This window comes from Abramis brama, assembly GCF_963993115.1.
Source record: "Abramis brama genome assembly, chromosome: 24".
NCBI classification, from domain to species: domain Eukaryota; kingdom Metazoa; phylum Chordata; class Actinopteri; order Cypriniformes; family Leuciscidae; genus Abramis; species Abramis brama.
Window position 1 is genome coordinate 24322369 of NC_139986.1, and position 27126 is coordinate 24349494.

Consider the following 27126-nt stretch of genomic DNA (forward strand, 5'->3'; position numbering starts at 1 on the left):
ATGTTTGATGAACGGTGTTCGCTTTCATTTCTTCAGATTTTTATTTAAATAAACATTTTATATTTTATTGGTTATAAATGGTAATAATGTATTAATACATGCAAACAATATTTTAAATGGTCTATTTTTGTATTTTGCATTACATGTAGCGAATAAAAGTCCCGGAAGTGACGCTAATAGAAACCAAAGTGACGACAGGCGATATTTGTTGTCATATATCTGTTTTTGTTGTGAAGAGCAAAGGCGAGGATCATCTTTGCTCGGATGGTGAGGCTCATTTTGCGCTTTACATATTTAAATCATTTCAGTTTTCTTGTGTTTTCAGTAATAAAATCTCAACTAGACAAAAAAACCCAAAAAACAGACGATATAAGCAAATAATGAGCAGTTTTGCCAGGATGAGGTTGATGTGTGGTGGTTATCTGTTAAACTCACCCCTGTTAGCAGACACTTAATAAAAATGGTTTAATCTAATGATCAGTTATGTTGTCATTAATAATCGTTGCATCGTGATTTATAATGACAACATGTGTCTTTCTCTGTTTGTAATGATGCAATCAAGTCGGTCCATGACTCAACTGTACATAAACTGAGCATGTGGTTGGGGTTTAGTCAGAAACATAGAGACAATAACAGTCTCGTGAGTACAGTGAACTTGGTCAGTTTGAGCTGGTTTTGCACTTGTTTATGGTGTGAGATCTAGTAGTAAATTGTCATAACTAATCCCACTATCATTATACCTGTTGTTCAGGACCTAAGGTGAATATTATAGAGAGGTAGAATGTAAAACACGATGGCTGGTTTTGAAACGTACCAAGAGTATCATCGGATAGAAGACTGTGATGAAGACTCACCCCCAGGAGAGGAAGATTTACTCATCCATGTTTCAGAGGGCAGAGGGGGTAAGTATCGTTCACTGTGTCATATACAGTATGAGCAGGTGTCTAATATGTTATTTTGTATATGTAAAATACTATAGACTGTTCCATTTTTTGTCATTTGAATTATGTCTTTGTTACATTGCAGACCCATGGCATCATATCAAGAACCTCGACAATTTCTTCACAAGAATATCCTTTAAAAAAGATGACATTTTGCAATATTATTTACATACATTTCATAGGCTGAATGGAAAAATTGGCAATTTTGTCAATGCATGAATCTCCCACCACTGTTATTTTCTGTTTTTCATGAGAACACACTGCCTCTATTCATCATTAAGCATTGATATTTTGTTACGCTCTGGCTACATAAATGCTAAACAAAGCTGTAATTCTTTAAAACTGTGTCAACTTTTATTGGAATGCAAGAGGCCTTAATCAACATGCTCACATATATCATTTTCATCAGAAGAATGGATTCGCCTGTATGGTGTTATCAGAATTTTTTGAGCTTGTGTAAGTCATATTTATTTTTTGCATGGAGCTTTAATTCTTTAGGGCAGGTTTGGATATATATCACTTAAGAACTAATCATGTCTGCTTTTGCATTTTCCATTTCCAGGCAATTCCTGTTTGTGGTCACGTTTACAACTTTCCTCTTCAACTGTGTGGAATATGATGTTCTCTTTGCCAACCGAGTGGTCAACCACACGGGTCAGAGCCTCGGTCCTCTGGACAGGAACAAGGTCACCCTTCCTGATGCTATTTTACCCAGCGAGCAGTGCACTGAGAGGTCAGTGTGTCTCCTGTTTATACAGGCGTATGCACTGAGAGATGCTGAACGTCCTGCTATTGCCAATTGAATTTGGCTTTCGCTTGTAGAAATCTATGGTTACTCTGAATTTTATTTGTTTATTTATTTAGGAATACTCTGAACAATTCATAATTGAACAATTTCAACAAAATCAGTCTTTATTTACACTGATATTATTAATCAATCAATGAATTAATTACATCTTTGACTAGAACACTTGAGTGTTCTTGTCATTAACATTTTTATTAATTGGAATAAAGCTATAATAAAATAAATAAATATTAGATTAAAAACACTTTGCACTCAAAAAACTTGTAAAAAGTAGAAATGTTGAAATAAAATAATATTCAGTTGAAGTACTAAAATTACTAAAGTAAATAAATTAGAACTAAATAGAAATATATAAAAAATAATAAGAGCATAATAAAACTACTGAAAATGAAAATATAAAAATAAAAGCTCATTCTAAATATTAAAATACTATGATGGTGTATAAATAATATTAAAATAACACTGAACCAATTTCAAATATGTTTTATTTATACAGAAAATCTTTTACAGTTCAGTTTAAAGTCAAAATTAGTATTTTCACGGAATCAAGCAAAGTTCAGAATAGGGCTGTCGTGAGCTTCAATTTATCGGTTTACGCGATTAATTGTCAAAATAATTGATTACCAAAGTAATCGTTAGTGACAAGCCCTAGTTTAGAATTAAAACCAGGTTTTAGCGCTTTTGTAATATTTTAAATATTATATTTTAGAAAAGAACAAATAGGTAAACTTTGTACAACCTGCATTGTAACAGCCAGTTTTCTGATATTTTCATATTGCATGTGAACTTTTATCATAATGCACCACTCAAGGTTTATTTTTGCACCAGTTAAGGTTTATCACGTTTTGTGTTCAGTTTTCAAAGTTGTACGTTGATTTATTATTGTGGTTTTCCTGTCACGTCTAGCTGGACTTTCATAGTTGCCTGAATTCAAACGTGCTCTGGGTGGGAATGCTGTTTTGCTCTATAGATTGCGTCGAACGTCATTCAAAACCTTGAACTGATTGGTTTCCTACTTCTCAAACAGTGGCTCCAAAATAAGCAGGCTGTAAACAAGCACCCGTTGGGATGATCTGCTCCTCACAACCTGTTATTCTATTTCTGTGACCGTAGATGATACTGAAACGCTGTATTACGTAGAGCTCATGTGTTTTAAATAGAAACCGACTGTGATGTTTTGGTCCTTTTGGCATTGGATTTTTACTTGGTAACCCTTATCATGGACACCTAATGTTCCATAGACAGATAGTCAGAAGAAGTATAAATCAATTCACAAATGTGTTGTTTACAGACTCAGATATGCAACACAACATATTAATATCACAGTTGACGTACTTCATTCAGGAACATCTTGTGCTTTCGTAAAGTAATTAAGACTTGCCAAACATGCTCATTTGGTTGGTCATATTATTTTCGATATCTGCTTTCATTCTGTTTTGCAACTAACTGTGTTTGGAAGAGAGTATTAGTATAGTTATTCAAGCCACTAATGTTTGCGCTCACAAATCTAACATTTCTAACATTTTTGAAAGAAGTCTCTTATGCTCACCTGTAAAAACAGTAAACTTGTGACATATTATATAATTACAAATTTAAATAATTTCTATTTGAATATATTTAAAAATGTAATTATTCCTGTGATCAAAGCTAAATTTTCAGCATCATTACTCCAGTCTTCAGTGTCACATGATCCTTCAGAAATCAATCTAATATGCTGATTTAGAGCTGAAGAAACATTTCTTAATATTATCAGTTTTGAAAACGGTTGCAAATTTTTCAAAATTTATTTGAATTATAAATCTTTTGTAACATTATACATTTTCTGTAACTTTTGATCAATTTAATGCATCCTTGCTGAATAAAAACTCAATTTTTGAATGGTAGTATAGATATTATATATACAATTTATATGCGCAACTTATAACGAACCATGAGCAATCCCATAATAATCTGCTGTCATATCATAATAGTGATGATCTTTCTTCCTCAATCAGCATTCAAGGAAACAGCTGGATCATCTTTCTCTTGATAATGGCGGCCATTTTCTGGCTCTATCGGCTTGTGAAGGTGATCTTCAACGTCCTCAGCTACTGGGAGATCCGGCAGTTTTATATTAAAGCTCTGAAAATACAGATGGTAAGAGACACATTACATAAGTTGATCAAACAACAAGATTAAAGTGCAAATGTAACATGCTGTGTCTGGTTTTACATAATTCTTTTTACATTTGTTATCATTTTAGTGGGCCTATGGTGTGATAAATGAATTTTTAAAAGTACAAATATTCCATGTTGTCTCTCAGTTAATGAAGTCATAAAACTGCATGTATATTAATAATCATAAAATGATGAACAAAGTGCGGATTAATCTAAAACTAATCTATAAAAGGTTGTCGAATTTATCTTTAAATAAATAAGCACACCATTTTTTACACCTAAATATAAATATTTATATAATTTAATAATTAAATAAATTAAATATTTGTATTAGTTAATAAGTAAATTCATTTTTTGTAAATAATTTGATGAATTATAAATGATACTACTGTATTATACTACTTATTCAAACACTGTTAAACACACTCTTTTGTGTTTTTATGAATGTTAGGATGAGCTGTGCAACTTCACATGGCAAGAAGTTCAAGGGCGTTTGATTCACCTGCAGCGTGAGCATCCCATGTGTGTCCAGAAGCGCGAACTTTCCGAACTAGACATCTACCACCGCATCCTGCGCTTTAAAAACTACACGGTGGCCATGATCAACAAGTCCCTGCTGCCCGTCAGACTGCGTGCGCCCTTCTTCGGCGACATGATTTTCCTCACGCAGGGCCTAAAATACAACTTTGAGCTCATTCTGTTCTGGGGACCTCTCTCACTCTTCCAGAACAAATGGAGCTTGCATCCTAAATACAAACGGGCGGCAAACCGGCAGGACCTCGCCAAGCAGCTGAGCCGCGTCATACTGTTGACGGGGCTGGTCAATCTGCTGCTGTGCCCCTTCGTGCTGGTGTGGCAGGTGCTGTATGCGTTCTTCAGCTACGCTGAGGTCATCAAGCGGGAGCCGGGGAGTCTGGGGGCCCGGCGCTGGTCGCTGTACGGCCGGCTCTACCTGCGCCACTTCAACGAGCTGGATCACGAGCTGCAAGGCAGGATGGGCCGTGGGTACAAACCCGCCGCCAAGTACATGAACGTCTTTGTTTCTCCTATGTTGGCGGTGCTGGCCAAGAACGTGGCTTTCTTCTCCGGCTCGGTGTTCGCAGTGCTCATCGCTCTGACGGTGTACGATGAAGACGTGCTGACCGTGCAACACATCCTCACGGCCATCACCGTACTTGGCGTGGTCATCACCATCACCAGGTACGGCAAGACTTTTGCATTCATTCATCTAGCAGACGTGACCTACTGTACAAGGACCAGGCAAAAATAAATTTGTAAGAGCAAACAATACTCTATCTTTGCTAAAAGAAAACCAGTTAGACCAGCTATAGACCACCTTGAATTGATCGAATTGTATTTATTAAATGTTTTGAGGGTTGTTTGTTTTCATATGAATCAAATCCAGGTATTATTAGATTGTGAAGACAATAGCTTGTATTATTTAACAATCATTTCTAGTTGTCATAGACAGACTGTTCTTAAAGGTAGGCTACAACAGTTATGTTGCCTTTTAAGGCGCCTTCTTTTAAGCCAAAAGATAAGGCAGCACTGCATGTCTCCACCTCAGAAAATGCAATCCCATAATGCACTGCTCTTGCATTATTTATGCTATTATAGTATTTGTTAATAGCTTTTATTTTTTTAGTTTTCATTTTAACTTTAGTTCATAACTTTTAGTAATATTTTATGTGCTTTATCATTTTTGTTATTTAAAAAAAAAATTTATTTAGCTTTTATTTATTTTTGTGAGAACGGAATATATTTGCGAAGATAATGGCTTAAAAATTTAGTTTTTTAAAAGTGTTTTTAAGAGTTTGAGGCATTTAGTTAAAAAATGTGTTCACGTGTTTACCCATGGGATATGGGATATGGGAAAAGTACTATTTTTCCAAGCTTGGCCGATCTTTTAGATTCCTGAGTGATTTTATTTGAATAGTTATGACATAGTAAATGGAAGATCAGGTGAAGTACTTCACTGAGAAGGGAATACCTGCGGCATATGCAGGTAAACATGAAATCATCTGTCCAAGAAATTAGTTCTGTTATTGTAGCCGCATTTAGACTCTCCTAAACATGACAAAGCTGTGAATGGTTTACATGTAAGTCAAGCCGCTGAATAAGTGGCTGGTCCTTGGGCAATTGCAGAGGCTAAAGAGCCCAGACCTGCCTACATAGGCACCAAAGGATGCTGCCCATGTAGACAACAAGGCAGCTCCGTCCGAGATAATGTGTAAAATTATTACTGCTGTGCACCTTGACATAAAACATATTGGTCCAAGTACGTAAGTAAAAGACAATTGCTCTCCGCAGCTCTTCCCAGCTGGCGTCAGGTCAAAGAACAAGTGCTGTCTCGTGTGTTCTGCTGACCTTGATCCACCTAAGCATTGTAATTCTGACCTGAGCACTCTCAGCACCTGTTAATCTGACCTGGTCTTCAGTAACGCCATCTGAATCTCTTACAGGTCGTTTATTCCAGATGAACATATGGTGTGGTGTCCTGAACAGTTGCTTCAGTGTGTCCTGGCCCACATTCACTACATGCCCGACCACTGGAAGGGCAACGCCAACAAGAGCGAGACCCGGGATGAGATGGCACAGCTTTTCCAGTATAAAGCGGTGAGAACTGCATGACATTGTCAGATCATTGTTGTTAGATATTATGCCTTTTGTTCATTCATTCATTAATATACACTACCGTTAAAAAATTTGGTGTTTGGCAAGTTTTCTTTTTAAAGAAATTAATACTTTTATTCAGCAACGACACATTAAATTGATAATAATGACATTTTTGTTACAAATGGTTTCTGTTTCAAATAAATACTGTGCTTTTGAACTTTTTATTCATCAAATAATTCAGAAAAAACCATAATGATAATAAATGTTTCTTGAGCAGCAAATTGGCATATTAGAAGGACCATGTGACACTGAAGACTTACACAATTTAAAATGAAATATTTAAAATATATTATTTAATGTATAAAATACTTATTTTAAATTGTAATATCACAATATTACTGTTTTTACTGTATTTTTGATCTAATAAATGCTGCCTTGGTGCGCATAAGAGACTTCTTTCAAAAACATTTTAAAAATCTTACCGATCCCAAACTTTTGAATATGCATATGCATAAAATGCTGTATGCATAAAAATACGCAGCAAATAATTGATTAAATTAATGCAAATAAGCAAATAAGTGATTAAATTAATGAATGAATACAGGGGTTTTCAAACTTTAAACAATTACAAATGTTATTTTGAAAGTGCATATGGATATATTTTTCTCAGAAAAAAAAATAACAATGAAAATAAACAAAACAAATCTGTCTTTCCCTGCAAAGTACATGTTTAAGAATAGTTCTTAGTTTGTTGTGTGCTTTTCTTACTGTTGTCACTTTTAGCTCGTCCACTAGTTGTATGGCACTATTTTCTGCAGTTGCTTTGTAATTATATATTTAAAAAAAAAATTGGGGATTAATTTTTTTATGATTTTTCATAGAGAGGATCACACAATTACCCAAAGGTTTCTTCACAATAACAGAACAAAAATGTACCCTTTGGAATTACATTTATTATGAAAAGTGTTATACAAATACATTTAAATTGAAAATGTTTTCCTTTATTTATTTTCTAATAATGAATATAAAGAGGATACACTGCTAATTTGAAGTTGATACAAATTATTATTTAAATATTTTATGTAGGCTTTAGTACAATCACTAGCTAATAATTTGATTTAGAAAACATGTCTTTATGAAATCAAGTATAATTGTTTGCATATGGTATAAATAGGTCTAGATAATATTTCATAGTTAAAAAAACCCTCTTAGCATATACTAAAAGACAGAAAAACAAACATGACTAAATCATAAATAATTCATTATTTAAATAACATGGTTGTTGAAATTAGCCTATATATAAATTATTTAAGTATTTATTATGGTGAAAACAAATGATTCAAATAATATCAATAGTCTGGACTTGACTTTTTAGTCCTGATCTTACTTTTATAATACAGAGAGACAAAATACACGATGTCTGACAGCTGAAAACGAGTAAGGCTGATGGTTTACCACAGGAACAGTTGAGTTTTCAGGTCTTTCAAGTGTGAAATGATACCTCACCACTCTGCACCTGTGGTCTAAGAGTTTGTCTGATTTTGCACACCTGTTCTTTAGATTTGAATCTCCATCTTGCCTCTGTTTCACACCTGTGCAGCTGTTTTTAGGAGTTCCACTCACTGAGTTTCTCTCATTTTTGTGCGCCTGTCCTGCAGGTCTTTATCTTGGAGGAGCTTCTCAGTCCCATAATTACCCCCTTCATCCTCATCTTCCCCCTGCGGAGCAAGTCTTTAGAAATCATCGACTTCTTCCGTAACTTCACCGTTGATGTGGCAGGGGTGGGAGACATTTGCTCATTCGCCCAGATGGACATCAGGCGCCATGGCAATCCACAGGTAAATGCACATCACAGGTCACATGCATGTTTGGACGTGCAGCTTGCAGTAATTCGGTGAGTAAAGCTTCATGGTGCAAACCCAGATGTTTGTTTTCTCCCCTCTCTCGCTCAGTGGATGTCTGAAGGCCAGACGGAGGCCTCGGTGTACCAGCAGGCTGAGAACGGCAAGACAGAGCTTTCTCTGATGCACTTCACCATCAAAAACCCTCGCTGGCAGCCCCCGCAGGAGAGCTCAGTGTTCATCAGTCACCTGATGGAGAAGGTGCAACAGGACGCTCAGACGGGGCCGTCTCCTCAGCTGCTGCTGTCCGAGGCTCCTCTCTGTACCTCGCTGCTGTCCAACGAGTCCGGCACTGGGGTAAGGCACACTTTATCATGTTCACCACTGCCTTACTGTATTAGGATCCCTATCATGTTCCAATCAATGCAGCTTTTTCTAAACAGCATTCACAACACAGATAGATGTAATGTAGGGCAGGACTGTATGCATCAGGATTTGATTAGATCTTGTATCTCACAGATCTTGTCCAAGGTTATATTTCACCTTAAAACACACTCACAAAAATAAGAGATATTTTAGATTTTTTTTTTCTTTGCATTGTGACATTATTTTTAAGAGTATTAAGCACAATGATTTTTTTAAACTTAAAACAGCATATGTTAGAGGCAATAAATATTGACCTGATTTATAAATACTTTACAATTTATATAAACACTTACAATATATATATTGCAATAATGAGAATGAGTATTATTATTATAATGAGGGATTGAGATTAGATGGCAAAAGTGCTTAATTTTAAAAACAATTATCATTTTTTTTAAATAGCCATTTTTTTAAACTATTTAAAAGAAAATTAGTAACTATTTATACAAAAAATGTATATAAATACATTTTAAAAAAATGTTTTATATATATATATTACTATATAATTACAATATAAATTACTATATAATTACTTTTTTGTAAATAATTGATAAATCATGCAAAATCATATTAGAGATACTTACAATGATATTTAAGATAAAAACAATACCGTTCAAAAGATTTTTGAAGTAGTCTCTTATGCTCGCCAAGGCTGCAATTTATTAAATACTGTAACAATGTAAAATAACTTACTGACCCCAAACTTTTGAACAGTAGTGTAAATAATAATTATAATTATTATCAACAACAATATAATATTATTAAATAGTTATTTCTATCAGAAAAAATATACATGTAATAAAAAAAAACTGTGTTTACCTAAAGCTTCGGTTTTGTCTTTTTACAAACTTAATTTTAATGAGATGTTCATTTTCAGATGTGAAAATGTAATGATTTTTGGGGTAGGAATATCAATACAACAATGTGAGGTAAACATTGTGATGTGCTCCGCTCTGTATTTTACGGTCTAGTTTCGGCAGTTCAGTGGTTAAACCTACAGAGTAGAGATTTATTTTATTTATTGAGTGGGACACACTTAGAAACACTCCATTCCGAAAGGAAATCGAGAAAGAAAAAAAAACATTTCCTGTGGCGTTCAGGATATTAAAAAACCTGCCAGGAAAGACAAGAAATATTGACATTTAATTTTTTGCCTCTGCATTGTTTCTGCACTCGCTGCCAGATTGGTTATTTCACAGATCATAATCCAGACTTCAGCCATCTGTGTCTGCAGGGTTACATCTGCCAGCTCATTTTTCACAGCCCTCAATGAGATGCATGTGTTTTGCATTATTTTTGTTGTTCAGCCTGATAACCTGTTAGCCAGTGTGTTGGCTCACCCTGTACTGACTGCCTCTGGACTGCCCGGAAGGAACCGGCGCTTCATCGCTCCGAGCAGTGCGGCTTCAGCCGCGGCTAGCGTCCTGGCGTCCCTCTCGTCGTCCCAGCAGCCCCACGCAGGACGATCCCGCTCACACTCACTTCTACCATCCCGACAGCAGCACGACGGCCTCATGTACTACAGCGACCACACTGTGGCCGACAGGTAACCGGCATAAAATCTCACAATCTGTGTCTAAATCATTCAGATCTGTCTAAGACTGAAGTCATCCATGTTACCTTTTCTTTAGCATGTCCGCTAGTGACTCCAAGATGCTCAGCCAGTCTCATTCAGCCCTGGTGTCCGAGTTTGCATCAGCCGAGATGAGCCTGCACGCTATATACATGCATGAGGTGAGTACACGCTACTCGCAGTGGCCCTAATATACTCAAGTATTAATTACAATCCTTCATAGTGGTTTTTGGTCTTTCCCTCAGGTGCATCAGCAGAAGACCCAGCATGTGCCAATGAGGGACTTGAGCGCCAACAGTGGTAAGTGAACCAGAGTCGTCTTACAAACAGTTTGAACAAAAATGGATTTTTCAAAGCGCATCAGATAGTGGTGGCCATGTTGAGTAATTAGTCAAATTAACAGCACTAAAAAGAATCAAGTAAGATTTAATCTGAATTGAAATGTTGCTCTTTGGCGGCACCTGAAAGCATCATCCCCATCACACTAGTGCCGCCCAATGCTTTTATTAAAGATGAGACTGATAAGAGATTTGGTGAGAAAAATAGATTTCACATGTGCCTAAGGTAGACGAAGTCACGGTGAAAAATGTAAATGAAAAAACCATTATACTAGGGAATGGGGTTATTAATAAACATTAATTAGCAATATTCTCTAAACACTTACTTTACAATATTCTAACACTTTGCAATAAGAATACAGTTGTAAGCATTAGGAATCAAACTCACAATCAACAATACTTTTTACAGCACTTATTAATCTAATTTCATGTTTAAAATCATTATTATTGTTATTTTTTTAATTTTAGATACATTTTAGATAAAAAAAAATGTTTGAAAATAATATAATTTAATAAATCGGAATCATTAATGAATTAAAATAGCATATTGTCAATTTATTGCATATTGACAACAACTTGTAATGTTAAAGGCAGGGTAGGTAGGATTTATTAAAAATTAAAGATCCAAATTTGTTAAAACTTTCTATATATATCAATACATAATTAAAATGTAAGAACTCTGAAAAAAAGAGTATAAAAATCAAGTGACTCTAGACCGTATAATCTGTATTAAACACAGCTCATTATTTCGATTCGGGACGAATCAAAGGATTGGCTTAGGCGACTGTCACTCTCTCGCAACCATGGCAACCACCCTTTTGCCACACAGCACCTACCCACTTGCGCGCGACCGTTTGATTTGAGGAGTGCGAGAGGCACGGAACCTGATCACACCTCCGTCCAGTAGATGGCGGTAATGCACTATGTTTGCAAGCTGCCAATAAAATCTATCGAAGAAGAAGAAGAAGGCACTGAACCTAGGAATACCAAAACAATGGCAGAGAAAGAGCAATCTAAATTTACAGTACCGGCATATGCAGTTAGTGAAGGCAAACCAGGCAAAAAAATGCCCCTTCCCCTCCGCTTGTCTCAGGTAAATAATGCGTCCTCTAGCTCAGCGGTCGGAGTCGCGCGTTCATGTGTTTTGGGGACGTGGCTTTGGAAGAAGCACAGAAATGAGGGGGTGGAGTGAATGGAAATAATGAGATGTCTTTAAAACAGTCGTGAGAGGTCTACAGACACTCGATTTTGATACTTTCTTTTTCAGAGTACTTACATTTTAATTATGTATTGATATGTACATAAAGTTTAAACAAATTTGAAAAATAAATTTTTTAGACCATTTCTACCTACCCTGCCTTTAATGTATTAGCATATGTAGAAATTACACACAAACACACATTTTTATATATATATATATATATATATATATATATATATAAAAATGCTGTTAAAGTGTTTTTTTATTCCTAGTTCATGATACAGAATGCATGAACTAATATTCTCAAATTTAACCTCATTATAAAGTGCTGTTAGGGAATGGGACTAATAAATTAATTTTCAGATTGTGTCTGGTCAGTCAAGTTATTCAGTCAATAAGTGAGTGTGTCTTAGCCAGAATAAGCAGTCAACAGGTCTATGATATCAAATGTTGAATCTTTGGGTTAATCAGTCATTTGAGAGACCTGCTCATGATATAACTCTGGTATAAAAGCATCATGAGCCGCTTCTTCCTCTCAGCTCAAGGTCTCGAGACACAGTCCACACATACGGTCACCTTGGAGTCGCCCACTTCTGTCCGTCTGGGTGGCTGGGCTGAAGAGGAAGAGGAGGAGCGGGGGGACGAGGAAGAGATAAACATCAACCCTGTGCCAGATCAGACCAGCAGAGGGAGCAGCTGAAGTGCCTTCAACCTGTACGGTGCCTTTCACACAGACGACATCGCTCATACCACATTATATTGATGTAGCATTGCATAGGATTAGACTTTTGACTCAAACTACTCAATATCGCTATATATAAAGTGCAAAATGAATCAAATTCCATATTGCTAATGGTTAACATCTCTTTGTTTTTTGCAGGTTTTGTGTTGATTTCTGGGAGTTGTGGCCTTGCTTTGAAACCTTTTGATAAAGCATGCTGGGACGCCACACCAAGCATGCCGTTCCAGGGGCCGTTGGGTTCTCTGGACACCGTCTTCCAGTTCAGAGGAACTGATGTAATGGACTGCAAGAGTATGTCTGCCACTTTCCCTCCATCCTCGCATCATTACATTTACATTTAAGACTGCTGTGTACGTGTGTGTGTGTGTTTGTTTATGACACGACAGGATAACACTTGTTTTACAGTATTTATTTCCATTTCATTTTTTCTCATGCAACGTTTGATTCATTTGTGTTAGGGCAAGTTACTTTCTCCGCGCCGCCTCGGTTTTGAGGGATGAAAACATCCTTTTATCGTAGGATTGCTCGTTTCACTTTTGCGTTACAGCACCGGCAGACAGAGAAAACTTCACTGAATGTAAAATCATCCCAGTTGCCTCATAACATACTATTCAATATAAAATTATAACTAAAAAAATTCCTTAAAGAAAATATAATATATAGAATTAAGGATAATTTTGCCTAGTTTCATTTAAATGAAACAAAAGTTTTGACAGATCTTAATAAAATGCAACATTTAAACAAGAAAAAAAGAAAGATTTTAGCAATAAAATTCATCAAATTTTACCAAAAAGAGTTTGATTTGCAGGGGAATAGAGTTCAAATTAAAAGTCAGTCTGTCATGAGCGTGTGAACACTGACAAATGTGCTTGTTTTAATCTTTAGATGATCATATGACTGCATTAAATGATTTTTGTTATCATTTAAATGATGCTAATGCTATAAGAATGAAACAAGCTAAAGATATGTTCGAGTGAATGTCGAAAAAATATTTAAATTAATAAAATTATAGGATTTTTTTTTTTTTATAAAGCCGGACATTAGTCACAGTTCAGATCCATTTAAATATTATTTCTCAACTTGTAAACAACATTTTTAACCACTCAAAAATAGTGACTATTCAAGGTTAAACTGACAAAATCATTTTGCAGCCGTTAATGGTGTCATGTTTTTAAAGATTGGTTTGGGATTTGTACTTTGTACCCAACCGATAACAGTCTCTTCCAGTGTGATGAACTAAATATTACACATCTGACAGAAGATCCTTCAAGCCGTGTCCCAGAATTCATAAGTTTGAGCAATGTCTCGTGTCCGAGTCCGTGTAAGGGTAAGATTTTTGTGTGGTGCCTACGGTAAAAGAGTTCAATCCGTTATTAAACTAGAATCCGCCATAGAACAAATAGTTTTTAATGAATGTGCTCTCGAAAGGTTTGCCTCTGTAATATATCAGCATCACGAGAGCCTGCGGGCTTTCTGACAGTTTACACATGGCATATAAAGAGCTTTCAGAAATCACCTACTTGAAATACTGCAGTAAATGGATGTTAGAGAGTACGTGTAGTTTATAAGGGTAACGGCATCAATATCATACCCACCGAAATACCTCCCAGTGTACCTTAAGACCGCATATGTACAGTATTTATTTGTGTGGGTGTGACGTTATTGAACGAACACGATCAGGATGAAGCTATCGCAGACGCAGTTTGCAGTGTTACGGGATTCTGGGGTTTTTTCCACACTATACTGAACTGCGCTAGTGAAACACTTTGTTTTACAGCTCTGTTATCTTAAAGTTCTGTTTAAACAGTCTGGGGTCGGACTGTGCCAGGTGCTATATATTTGTATATTTAATTTGTTTCGATATTTGTCTCTTTTTGTTGGGATTTTGACTTGTTTTGTCTGATCGAAATAACACTATCAAAAAAAATAAACCACACCAAAACCTGTATTTGCTGTCTTGGTTGATCATTTCAGACACTAGTGCTATTTTAGTATTACTTTTATATGATTATGGTATTTCTTAATATTTTGAATTTGCTTTTATTTTTATATTTTCAGTTTTCATTTGTTAGTGATTTTAGGTGTTTAGGGTTAGTTTGTCATTATTATTTTAGATTTGTATAGCTTTTATTTTAATTTCCGTTTTAGTAATTTACAAAAAGAAATTTATTTAATTAAAAAATTACATAATTACATAGGATTGTTGCCTTGGGAATAAAGTGACCCAAGTTTAAAGTGTTTAATACTTGTATATAATCATTATATTAATATTTTGAATTGGCTTTTATTTTTATATTTTCAGTTTATTTTATTATTTCATCAATTTAGTTAATAATTTTATTATGTGCTTGGGGTTAGTTTGTCTTTTTTTTATATTTTATTTTTAGCTTTTTTGTCAATCAACTAAAATAAGTTTGTTTTTCATCCAATATTTATATATGATTATAGTATTTCTTAATATTTTGAATTGGCTATTATTTATATATTTTCAGTTTCAATTTTAATTTAAGTTACTAATTTTACGTGCTTGGGGTTAGTTTGTAATTTTTATTATTATGTTTTAGTAATTTGCTAAAATTGTTTAAAAATGGCAAAATGCTTGGCTATAAACTGAAACGAGTTCAGTCTTTCCATCTAATATTTGTATTTTATTTTAGCTTTATTTCAATGACCGAAAACAACAGTTTTAGTCAACAATAACATCACCATATAAATAGATATTACACAGAATCAACAGACAAACAACATGTTAAGAGATGGTTAAATATATTGTTTATTATACTGGATCATTTACATGTCACATCCCTCCATTTTAAAATTGTGATACCTGTACTAGAAATCCCATTGTGGTTTATATAAAACAATACAATAATACATTGTTGCTGAGTGCAGAAAACATGATGGAAGATGATATCTTGCCTTTAGCCACATTGCAATGCACTGTAGTGAAGCTGAAGCTCCCCACAATGTACCTGGACACTTAAATTACACTTAAAATGTCAGAACTAACATGACTCTTCCAAGCCGTTTTTCAACCAACAGGCCTCAAGGTGATTCACATCAACTATAAACATGATCCACTAAGATTTGAAATATCTTCATTTTGCACAGTATATCTAACTCGATGTGTGCTTGTGCTTTTTTTTTCTTCTTTTTTTAAACAAAAAACGCCATTCGGTTTGATATTTTGTATCGGTAAAACGTTATTTTGACACTCCACTTTAGACATTCTACTAACTATAAGTAACTTTGCAACTACATGTCAACTAGCAGTCATTAGAGTATTAGCAGACTGTCTGTTTAATATCTGCTAACACTTTATTTTGACGCTTCCCCTGCCGTCAGAAGGACTGGACTCTATAGCAGCTTTCATTGGCCAATGAGCGCCCAGAGGCCGTCTTGAGTCTGACTGACAAGTAAAGCAACCAATCACAGTTCATTTAGTTCCGCATCATGTTTAGTGGTGTGAAAATGTAACGTTGATATCCCTACAATACCAGACCGGTGAGTAAAACTCTTAGACGTATATTAAAGAGGCTATGCCGTGAACTTTACATACATCGCATACATTTGAAAATCCAGCGTTTAGATGATCCTGATAAGCGCTCATTGTCACAGTTATAAACATGACAGCTTTCTTCTTCCATGAGGGGGTTTGGCTTCACGGCATCCAGAGAATGTCTAATAAGGGGAGACGTTCCACTCTCAGTACACTTCCGGCTTCTGAACTGGTTGCAGTTCCACTCTGGTTCCATATGAGGGCGCTCACAGGACGAGTGCAGGATGAGTGCAGGTCTATGGCGCTATACCCCTCAAAATCCACTTTTCTCAGGATAACATTTTTTGTCTAGTAATTTGAATGTTGTATTCGAAAGGAGATGCAAAGAAATTACACATTGCTGGGTGTTAAGATTTTTTAGAGTCACTTATTTGCTTTAAAAAGTCTTTTAAAATGTCAATGACGTCATACACATCGTACGACCAGAGATACTGCTTTACGGCAATCCTTCAGTCGCGTTGGTGCTTTCGCGCTCTGCATTCTCTTTTCTCTCGAGGCATCGACAATACAGCTGACACAGGTAAACACGTGCTAGAAGAGTTTTTGTTTTGTTGTTTTAAAAGACCACGGCGAAAATACACACACACACACACGATGCCATCAAGCGGTATCTCTGGTCGTAATCAGTCCTTCACTGACCAATCAGCGTTCATTAGCAGAATGCTAGCGTGTTATGGGCAACAACAACCTGTAAGAAATCGAAAGGACATAAGTACTTGTTCATTCAACTTTCGACCTATAACCCATGTTGAACTTGCAAAACCTACAATCAAATCTGAGATTTCTCAACGGCAATCGGGTGAAAGAGACAAATTTAGCCGTCTAGCGCCATAGACTCCCATTCATTTTGCACTCATGGGCGATCGCCCCCAGTGGAACTCTGGTGGAACTACAACCAAAATTCGATACAATAGGACTTAAAAGGGAGTGGCCAGGCTCTCCGTAGACGGGCTCTGACACAACACACACGTCTCCTGGAAGTCCTGTAGGATTCAACCAATCAGATGACCTCGAACGAGACGTTCAGCCAGCGGCCCGTGACGTCTTAGGTTGAGACTACACTATAAGTAGCTTTGCAACTACATGTCAACTCGTTCTATTAAACCTAAACCTAACACAACAGTCTACTAATACTCTAATGAGAGTTAGTTGACATGTAGTTGCAAATGAACGAGTGTTAGTTGACATGTAGTTAGTAGAATGTCTAAAGTGAACTATTGAAATAAAGTGGAACCTTTGTATATAATGCAATGGCATTCAAGTGTTGCTTAAGTGTCCAAATACTTTTCTGGGGTGTATTTGAACGCGTGTATATATATGGCAGAAAAAGGAAGACACCTGTAACTTCTAGGTAGACCCCCAAAACATAAAAGAATCAAATCAAACTGTTTGAGTAATGCGTCAAGTTTTCAACTGAATATTTCCCAGTGGATGGGGAATCATGATCTATGAGCGGGATTTTTAATGCTCATTATAATTAACATGAGCGTTTAACTCTTTAAGACGCGTACAGTCTTTGCCACTTAAAATAATGAACTATCTCCCAGAGGAAACAATCTACTGAATGGCTTCACGTGTTGTTTGAATTCATGGGACTGGATGGGAAGAGTAGTGAAGCTTTCATTATGATCATTACACATTAAAATGCATCATTCATAAATCTAAATATTATTCAACAACATCCCATCTCGTCACTGCCTAGTAGACGCAAGTGGAAATAAATAGAGTAACATTAGCATGTCGGAATAAAACAGCACGAAGAGCAAATTGCTGGTAACTCAGGTAGTACCGAAAGCATCTCGTTCCTTCTGTTTACCTGACAGCTAATAATTAAGACTTGAAGGTAATATACGGTTTTCATTAACACATTATGCATATTATTGCACTTATATATATATACACAAAATATGAACAGAGACAAACATTCTGAATGGTTACACGTTTTCGAGTACTATCACAGGGCTGAATTCAGTCAAACCGCAGTTAAAGCTTACACGATTATTGTACAAAAAAGTGCCAAAATAGATCAAACCTTGGCCAAACCGACTGTATCTATAACAATTTTTGTGCAATATTAAAATGCTTTCTTTTTGAGATTTGTTTAAGGCGGCTTGATCAAATTAGGCCCACAGTGTTCATACAGGATTCAAGAAAAGCACAGAGGAAAAAAAATACTCTCTCGGATTAAATACCCTCACAGTATTTGTACGTTTGAAATCGTTCGAAAAGAAAGGTCATGAAATCTACCAGGATTTTCCACAATGTCAAACAAACAGTGGCTGTGATGTTATTAATAAAACCTGAGTTTTGTTCTGGAAGTGTTGCCTATTTGTACTTGATGACGATATATTGATTCTATTCAGGTGTGTCACATTGTTTGTTTGTTTGTTTGTTTGAAACTATTTAACATGTACATTTTCGTGGACTTACACTTCTTTTGGAGTCTATCTGATATATTTCACAGTTTTCCGTCGTATCCTAAGCCGTCCCGTCGCCTGCGTCATCAACAAGCGAATTCCTCGAAGTTGCCTATAGCCGGGTGACTAGGTAGCACGTTCGGCGCGAATCCGAGACTGTCCGAGTGACTCCGGAGTGTGTCGCATGTGCTCTGCAAGAGAGGGAACGGAAGATTTCGGGGGGGGGGGGGGGGGGGGAGTGACACGAGGAGATCAGAGGAGGGGTTGGAGGAGATGAATTCATGTCAGGACGTCCCGACGCATTTATAACAATGGAAATAAACAAATATGGGAGAGAAATGAACAAGGGAATGGAAATAAAACGTGGCAATTAGCAGCAGACAGAACATCAGTGATGCGATGATGAAGAATACATGTCAAATTTGAGTTTTTTTTTTTAAAAAGAGGAGGAAGAATTCAATCAATAAAGGATAAAGGATAAAAATTATTCATGGATAATTCAAGGAAGCAGTTTTCTTAGTCTTGATTCTGGAGAAATCTTGCAGCAAACTTTGCAATCACAACTCAGCAGGATGCATGGAAATAATTCAGTGTCATTCCAGTGCAGCTCGTGTGTGTGTGTGTGTGTGTGTAGACCTGTGATGACATCATAAAGAGATGCATCTAGTGATGTTATTGGACACGGGTCTCAAACAATGGAAGCCGTTTTAGCCTTTCAGGCTCAAATTTTGATAAAACTCTAAATAAATCTCTGGATTTACTTTCCCCATTGAATTATAGTAAGGCCACTGTTAAATATACAGTACCAGTCAAAAGTTTGGAAACATTACTATTTTTAATGTTTTTGAAAGAAGTCTCTTATGCTCATCAAGCCTGCAGTTAAAAAAAAAAAAAAAAAAAAAAAAGTAAAATTATGAAATATTATTACAATTTTAAATAATGGTTCTCTTTGTTAATATACTTTAAAATGTAATTTATTTTTGTGATGCAAAGCTGAATTTTCATCAGCAAGTACTCCAGTCTTTGGTGTCTTATGATCCTTCAGAAATCATTCTAATATGCTGATTTATGATCAATGTTGGAAACAGTTGTGCTGCTTAATATTTTTTTTATAACCTGAGATACTTTTTTCAGGATTATTTGATGAATAAAAAGTTAAAAAGAACTGTATTTATTTAGAATAGAAATCTTTTGTAACAATATACACTACCGTTCAAAAGTTTGGGAACAATAACTATTTTTTTTAAAAAGAAATTAGTACTTTAATTCAACAAGGATGCGTTAAATTGATAAAAGGTGATGGTAACGATTTATATTGTTAGAAATGTTTTTATTTTGAATAAATGCTGTTTTTATGAATAAATGCTGTTAACGTTTTATTCAATGAATCCTGAAAAAAGTATTCCAAAAAAATATATTAAACAGCACAACTGTTTCCATCATTGATAATAACTGAGTATCAAATCATCATATTAGAATGATTTCTGAAGGATCATAAGACACCAAAGACTGGAGTACTTGCTGATGAAAATTCAGCTTTGCATCACAAAAATAAATTACATTTTAAAATATATTAAAAAAGAGAACCATTATTTTAAATTGTAATAATATTTCATAATATTACTGGTTTTTTTTTTCGTTTTTTTTTTTTTTTACTGCAGGCTTGATGAGCATAAGAGACTTCTTTCAAAAACATTAAAAATAGTAATGTTTCCAAACTTTTGACTGGTACTGTAATACATAAATATTAATACACAAATATTAACTGCTAAGTTTATCATTTATTTTTATCATACATTTTTATTATAAATACAATTATTATACTATAAAAATTTGTTTTTGTTTTTACTTTCCCTAATTTCTATATTTTTAAGGTAGCAATTACAGCGGTCTTACCACATAATAATTTAACTGGTTCTTCAGTTTGAACAAGAATAGAACAGAATAGAATAGAATTGTCATGCTGATGATTATTATGATGATTTATTATAAACAAAATTATTATACATTTTACATTTTAAATGTCTTTACTTTTAAGGTAGCAATTGCAGCTGACATGCTGATTACCACATACTAAATTAACTGGTTCTTCAAAAGCAATAAAATAAAATATATAATATATAATATATAGATAATGAAAAGGAATACAAATTAAATCAAATGAACAATGTGTAGCTTGTATATTTGTTAAAGCCTTCTATTAAATATAAAATCAGTTATTAAATTAGTAATTTAGATTCGAGGAGATCAGATGAGGGGTTGGAGATGAATTATGTGCTTATTTGATTTGTAAATTTAATAAACTTTCAAACGGTGATGTTTATCCAGGTGTGATGTCTGAAACTTTCACTGTAAGAGCATGACTGTGCATAAACTGATGGATGAATTAAAATAATCTGCGATAATCAATAATATCACAGATGCTAGAGCGTCACCTGTACTGAACATGCAAATGTTTAAGAAAAAGACGTTAAGACACAGTAGTAATTCCCCAGGCAAGTAGGCTTATTTTTCATATTTCATAAGCCGAAGCTTGTGGACCGACTTGAAAGGGGTTATTGGGTAATAATAATAGTTCTGTCTTAAATAAAGCAATAAAGCTGCAGCTCTGGGGCTCTCGTCTCCTCTCTGCTAAGCATTTCCTCTATCATCCTAACATTTGCTTTGTTTATGACCATAATATTCAAATTAATTCTTGGATCACAATCTAATATATGGTGACTACACACAAACTTATTTCATGTGGCTGTGTTAAAAATTCATGCGATGAGCCATATTCAAAGCAAGAGCGATATAAATGGGAACTTTCTCTTATAAGATGTCCTTTTCCATCATATTTCCACCTGGTTTCATCATTCTTCTGTCCTCCAAAACAGCACAAGCTTCCACCAAATGCACATTGCTTATCTAAATCTTGACCTTTCACTTAGACAAACCTTTCAGTATAGCATAGAGCATGTTGTTGATGCCCCACTATAGAATAAATAAAATAGAGAATCAAAAAAAGTGGCCAAATTTTTGGCAACAGGAAACATTTCACCAAGAAAAAGAAAAAGAAAAAAACTTTCACCAAGAAAAAAACTGGCTAAATACATTTCTTATCAGTGTATAATCAAACGTACAAGCACTTCCTGTCTCCAGAACATCTCTTTACTAGGCTGGAAACATTCATTCATACAGTTGCGAATGATATAAGGGGCTTTCACACCGGGTAGTTAAAGGAGCCCAGTTTGCTTGTTGCATTCGCACGACAGCGAAGTCATTTAAGCGCGGCATTCAACAATGTCAACAACTCTGTAGTGTAAAGTTAAACGCTGGACTTCTGCGTCGGTCCATCTATCGCTGTTTTCCATGTTTGTGGATTAAGTATATGTAAGTTGTGTGTTTACACGACTCTTAAAACATGCCAGGTGCCGATGTTTCGCATGGCACGCGTTCGGCCAATCAGCATACACTTACGTCACTGGTAGTTTCTATTGTGCTGGGTTAGACCCTACTCTGAAGTAGGAGCTAATTTACAGTAGTCCCCCCAAAAGGCATTTCTATAACTAAAATGTTCCCAGTTCCTGCGATGCCAACGCGACAAAAAGTGTGTACTTCCGCCGGGTGAAAACATTCGTCCGGTGCAAAAGCCCCTATAGATGCCTGAGAAATACGCAGACTTTTACACTAAGGAATCTTAACTCTAATTAGTTAATTAGTCAAAGTGTTTCTTATGCCATATGAAAGCATTGTGAAAATCAATGCTGTTTTGACAATGCAAAAATCACTGCAAAAATGTTGAATCCGGACAGGAATATGGGCTAGATTCAGATACTTCAAAAATGTAATATAAGAAGAACGACATGAGGGTGAGTAAATAATGGCAGAATTGTCATTATTAGAGAAACTAAAAAAATTATTCACGTGTTTACAAAAGGCCTGTGTCGCTATTTTTTCCCTTTCCTTAAAGTTTTGATGAGGTTTCACATCTGCAACATGATGGTGTGAATGTTTCCATGCGCTAATCATTTTTGCAGGCCAAAGTTACACACCACCATTCAAAAGTTTGGGGTCAGTAAAATATCTTTATATGTTTTATAAAGAAGTCTCTTCTGCTCACCAAGGCTGCATTTATTTGATCAAAATACAGTAAAAACAGTAATATTGTGAAATATTATTACAATTTAAAATAACTTTTCTATCTGAATACATTTTTAAAATGTAATTTATTCCTGTGATCAGAGCTGAATTTTCAGCATCATTACTCCAGTCTTCAGTGTCACATGATCCTTCAGAAATCATTCTAATATGATAATTTGCTGCTCAATAAACATTTCTGATTATTATCAATGTTGAAAAAAAGGACTTGTTTTTTCAGGATTCTTTGATGAATAAAAAATTCAAACATACATTAGGACATTATAAATGTCTTTACTGTCACTTTTGTTTAATTTAATACAAATGATTAAAATATGACTTCTTATTAAATACATTTAAAAAGTATTAAGTCTTACCGACCCCAAACTTTGGAATGGTAGTGTAATTAAGACACACATAAATATATATATTTTTTATTTGATTTAAAATGGCATCATTTTGGTGAAAGAGAACAACACATGAACTGTTGGGAGGAAAACAGAAAGAAGAAAAAAACTCAAATAAAGGCAAGTGAAAGCTACAGGTGTTGTTTTACCTGAACTTCATCTGCAAAACATCATCTCCATCTTGAAAGCTACAGGGTTTTGAAAAAGGGATCTTAGAATGCGTAACAATGACATTTGTTCATGTCTAGAACTACTGACATTCAATGTCACGAAGGGAAAAGACTCTAAATGGCGTGAATAATGCAAGGATTTTAAAGAAGGACACAATGAAATGCTTCTGCAATATTATTAATGGCGGCGCTACCTGGGGACATGGTTAGGCGTGACACCAGGGCTGGTGGAAATCTCGGGGGAATCCTGGAATAAACATGATGGAAAGAGATGAAGATGAACAAACCCAGGCGGAGGCCAATTCAGCTCAAACTTATTATTATGCAAGACTGAAATTCAATTGTTCTCATTCATTATTTTCAATATATTTAAATACATTTACTAATTAAATATATTTAATTATATTTATTAAAAAAAATAAATAATATTTCACATTTATTTGATTTGAAACTGAATTGACCTTCACCAGATTTATGACAAAATAATACAGTGCTGAAAAAGCAATGGTTCAGTTGTTTAAAAACATGTTGTTTCTCTAAAATATACATTTTACATTTAATCTAACTAACGTTGGATTGTTCAATTTATTTTAACGGATTCTAATAACATCAAAACAATAATGGAAAACAAAACAGCACTAGACATGAACTATGACTTAAAAATCTTGTGCATAATTTACTGCGGTAAAAGTTCTGAACTAAACAAAATTTCACTACATTAATTCTGAAGTCTCAAATGTTTGCTAATCATGTAGTGTGTGTGAGCTTGTTAGCGTATCTTTAAAAGGTACACCATGTAACTTTTTTTGTTCAAAATTAACAATAGAGTCAATACATTATCAATCCTTTTTCCAAAATGTGTATTGTCTTACCATGATTCACTATGGTGAGCCCGTTATAAATGTTTTAGTTTTATTTTAGACCAGTTGGGATGGTTTCGCAGGAAATCGCGTGCATACCTCTTCATATACGCAAATATAGAAAAGTTGCTCTGGCTCCTGTGACGCGTGTCTGGTGTGTGAGTGGCAGAGGTTAGTGTCACAACAAGCGAGAAAGATTGACATGGAGCAGATAAATCTCAAACCTCTGGAGAATCACCCGTTTTAAAGAAACGTCGAACAGAGGAGAGTCTGCTGGCAAAAAGAGCTCATAATAAAACAAGAATCAACATTGTCTTGGCTTTTCAGAGAACTAAGGGATTTGAAATATTGTGAAAGTGACACAGAGATGGTTATTAACCAACAGGTGAGTACGGTATTTTGATGAACAGATAAACTGTCACCCTGGACAACAAAACCAGTCTCATGGGTCAATTTGATGATATTTATACATCACCCGAAAGCTGAATAAATAAGCTTTCCATTGATGTATGGTTTGTTATGATAGGACAATATTTGGCAGATATAAAACTATTTGAAAATCTGGAATCTGAGGGTGCAAAAAAATCGAAACATTGAGAAAATTGCCTTTAAAGTTGTCCATTTATGTTCGCGATTGTGTTGCATCCACTCACAAAAATAAATGTTTTATATATTTACGGTAGGAAACTTACAAAATATCTTCATGGAACATGATCTATACTTAATATCCTAATGATTTTTGACAAAAAAGAAAAATCGATAATTTTGACCCATACAATGTATTGTTGTACACAAATATACCCGTGCGACATGTGACTGGTTTTGTGATCCAGGGTCACATATGTCCTTGTAAAGAATTCATAATTTTTTTTATTATGGTTGTACTAGTGCAGTGCTGGCTTTTTTTTTCAAGGAAGTAGCGTGTCTATTAATGGGTATAGCTATAATATCTAAACTGGATATACATCTATAGTAGTGAATGTTTTATGAGCAGTAGAATATCCATATTCATCCGCACAGAGCCGAAGCACAACCTCAACAATGTTCTTCCGCAAAATGCATGCAGTTTTGTTTTTGAACTGCTAAAGGGCTGAAAGTTACATGGTGTACCTTTAATGTTTGGTCAGTGATGTCCTGGTGCATGCTGGGAAGGACTCAGAGGGGAAAATGATGGATTGTTTTGTCTGCTATGGTATGATATGGCACAATAATGGTGAATGACGCTGATGTTGTGGTATTTAAATGTCCTGTCATATTACAGTTTTCTTGAATAAACTGAACAGGTCATCATTTACTCAACTTCTTCAACAGCTGTCATGTTTGGAACATGACAAAAACACCATCATTTCAAGCGTCCGTACGACTTCTGAAGTCACTGTACAGTAGTGATGTCCGGAGGGGATATTTGTTTTTAATTTCCCTATAATATGAGGGAAGAACAAACTCTAAACTTGGTTAAGGTATTTATCTGACAAAATTATTTGGTAAAAAAGGCAAACTACAGCTACAGGTTTTATTTTATTATTATACTACTATCTTATTATACTCACAGGAAAAAGCATACATTGACTACAGCATAATCAGTTATTAATATTTCATTGGTTCTCTAATTTTTGCATGTTCATAATTTCTTTGTACGACAGCCTGGCCAAACATTATGTCCATGCTATTTCATTGCATTATCACAAATAAAACAATTGACTCCAAGCACAACTATGCAATATACTTACAAAATCTTTATCAATTTTTTTATAATATTTAAATAAAAGGTGAAGATGTCAGTTTTCTTAGGCCGGACATCACTTTTGGCCACTACTGTAGTAGTATGAAGCACTTTTAGGTGCATATTTTGTCCTTTTTAACAGCGTTTGATGATTATATGCTTTCGCTTTATGCAAAAGAACATGAAAATCCTGCAGAACATCATCTTTTCTGTTCCATGGAAGGGAGAAAGTCATACATGAGGTGATGAGGGTGAGTAAATTATGACATTTTTGGGTGAACCTTTTTTTTTTTATCTTAACATGGAAAAAAGAAACCGACTTCTTGGACGAAATATTATCCTGTGATGGAAGAAACTTGATTTCATCAGTGTTATAATCCAGGACAGGGTCGTGTGGAAACTCTCAAACCAGAATGCCTTAAAAAAATTAAATGAACACGACTTCACTAACAGATCGTCTCACTCTTACTTCCCTGTCTACACTGCACCTTTTATATACTGTAAAATAAAGGCAGAAATCAAATAATAAAATACTGTAGGAAGTCCTAATTGATTTAATAAAAAGCACAGATCATCTGCTAATTTGCTAATAAACAAGGTTTGTCACAAGCGAAGGGTGATAGACATACTAATCATTTCTAAAACTTTAGAAACATTTATCCTTATTCAAACATAAACCAATGTCTTTTCTCTTATGTGGAAAGGCCATCTTCATCAATCATTTCCCAGAATTTGAGCCAAAGACAAAAAGCAACTAGATGCATGCAGCATTCGAGAGAAAAATCCAAACAAAAAGAAACACTACAAATATGAACGAAACCAACATGCGCACATTCAGAGCAACACAGGAAGCACAATTACCAGATTATCACTAGCGCTCCGATGTGGCCGTCTCTTGCGTAGAAAATATCCCAGCACTTTGTCCTTAAAAACCTGCAAAATGAAAAACGGTGCCACATTCTTCACATATATTGTCAGCAAATTACTGTTCATTATAAACGGTCCGAATATTATTTGTAATCTTGAGCACATTACGGAAAAAGCACCAATTAGACAAGAGGGAATGCAACGGACCTCATACAGATAATCAAATATCTCCAATATTGTCAAGACACTGGCTCCTATAAACAGCCCCATCTGACCACCAATATCACCTGGAAGAATAGAAAAATATATTGAAATATTGAAGCAGAAGGCAACATGGATTGGTAATAGTAATGGCTGTTATTTTT

General features: G+C 35.1%; 2 protein-coding genes across 4 annotated transcripts in view; one reads left to right on the forward strand and one right to left on the reverse strand.

Moving 5' to 3' along the window:
• Positions 1-189: 189 nt before the first annotated feature.
• Positions 190-14587, forward strand: atg9b (autophagy related 9B). The gene is made up of 15 exons (XM_084102856.1): positions 190-267; positions 752-902; positions 1027-1070; positions 1333-1397; positions 1504-1674; positions 3741-3882; positions 4354-5102; positions 6365-6518; positions 8177-8356; positions 8471-8716; positions 10093-10331; positions 10417-10519; positions 10604-10658; positions 12437-12611; positions 12778-14587. Exons 2-14 carry the CDS (start codon positions 794-796, stop codon positions 12595-12597), a joined length of 2418 nt encoding a protein of 805 aa, XP_083958982.1. The 5' UTR covers positions 190-267; positions 752-793; the 3' UTR covers positions 12598-12611; positions 12778-14587.
• A 1210-nt stretch (positions 14588-15797) lies between these two features.
• The window catches only part of LOC311075434 (acid-sensing ion channel 1C), an 80939-nt gene continuing 69610 nt past the window's right edge, over positions 15798-27126 (reverse strand). For 2 of the 3 annotated variants that reach the window (XM_084102859.1, XM_084102857.1), the window contains 5 exons: positions 26969-27048; positions 26756-26827; positions 23506-23558; positions 23291-23329; positions 18577-18806 (listed from right to left, as the gene is read on the reverse strand). In XM_084102859.1, coding sequence (XP_083958985.1) covers positions 18728-18806; positions 23291-23329; positions 23506-23558; positions 26756-26827; positions 26969-27048 — 323 coding nt within the window. In that variant the 3' untranslated portion in view covers positions 18577-18727. Of the gene's footprint in view, positions 18807-23290; positions 23330-23505; positions 23559-26755; positions 26828-26968; positions 27049-27126 lie in introns of all 3 variants that reach the window. The other variant, XM_084102858.1, reaches the window with a different exon arrangement.

Coding starts and splice junctions, on each gene's coding strand:
- atg9b (XM_084102856.1), top strand. CDS start 794: ATGGCTGGTTTTGAAACGTACCAAGAGTATCATCGGATAGAAGACTGT. Junction 903..1,026: donor TGTTTCAGAGGGCAGAGGGG/GTAAGTATCGTT, acceptor GTTACATTGCAG/ACCCATGGCATCATATCAAG. Junction 1,071..1,332: donor TCGACAATTTCTTCACAAGA/ATATCCTTTAAA, acceptor CAACATGCTCAC/ATATATCATTTTCATCAGAA.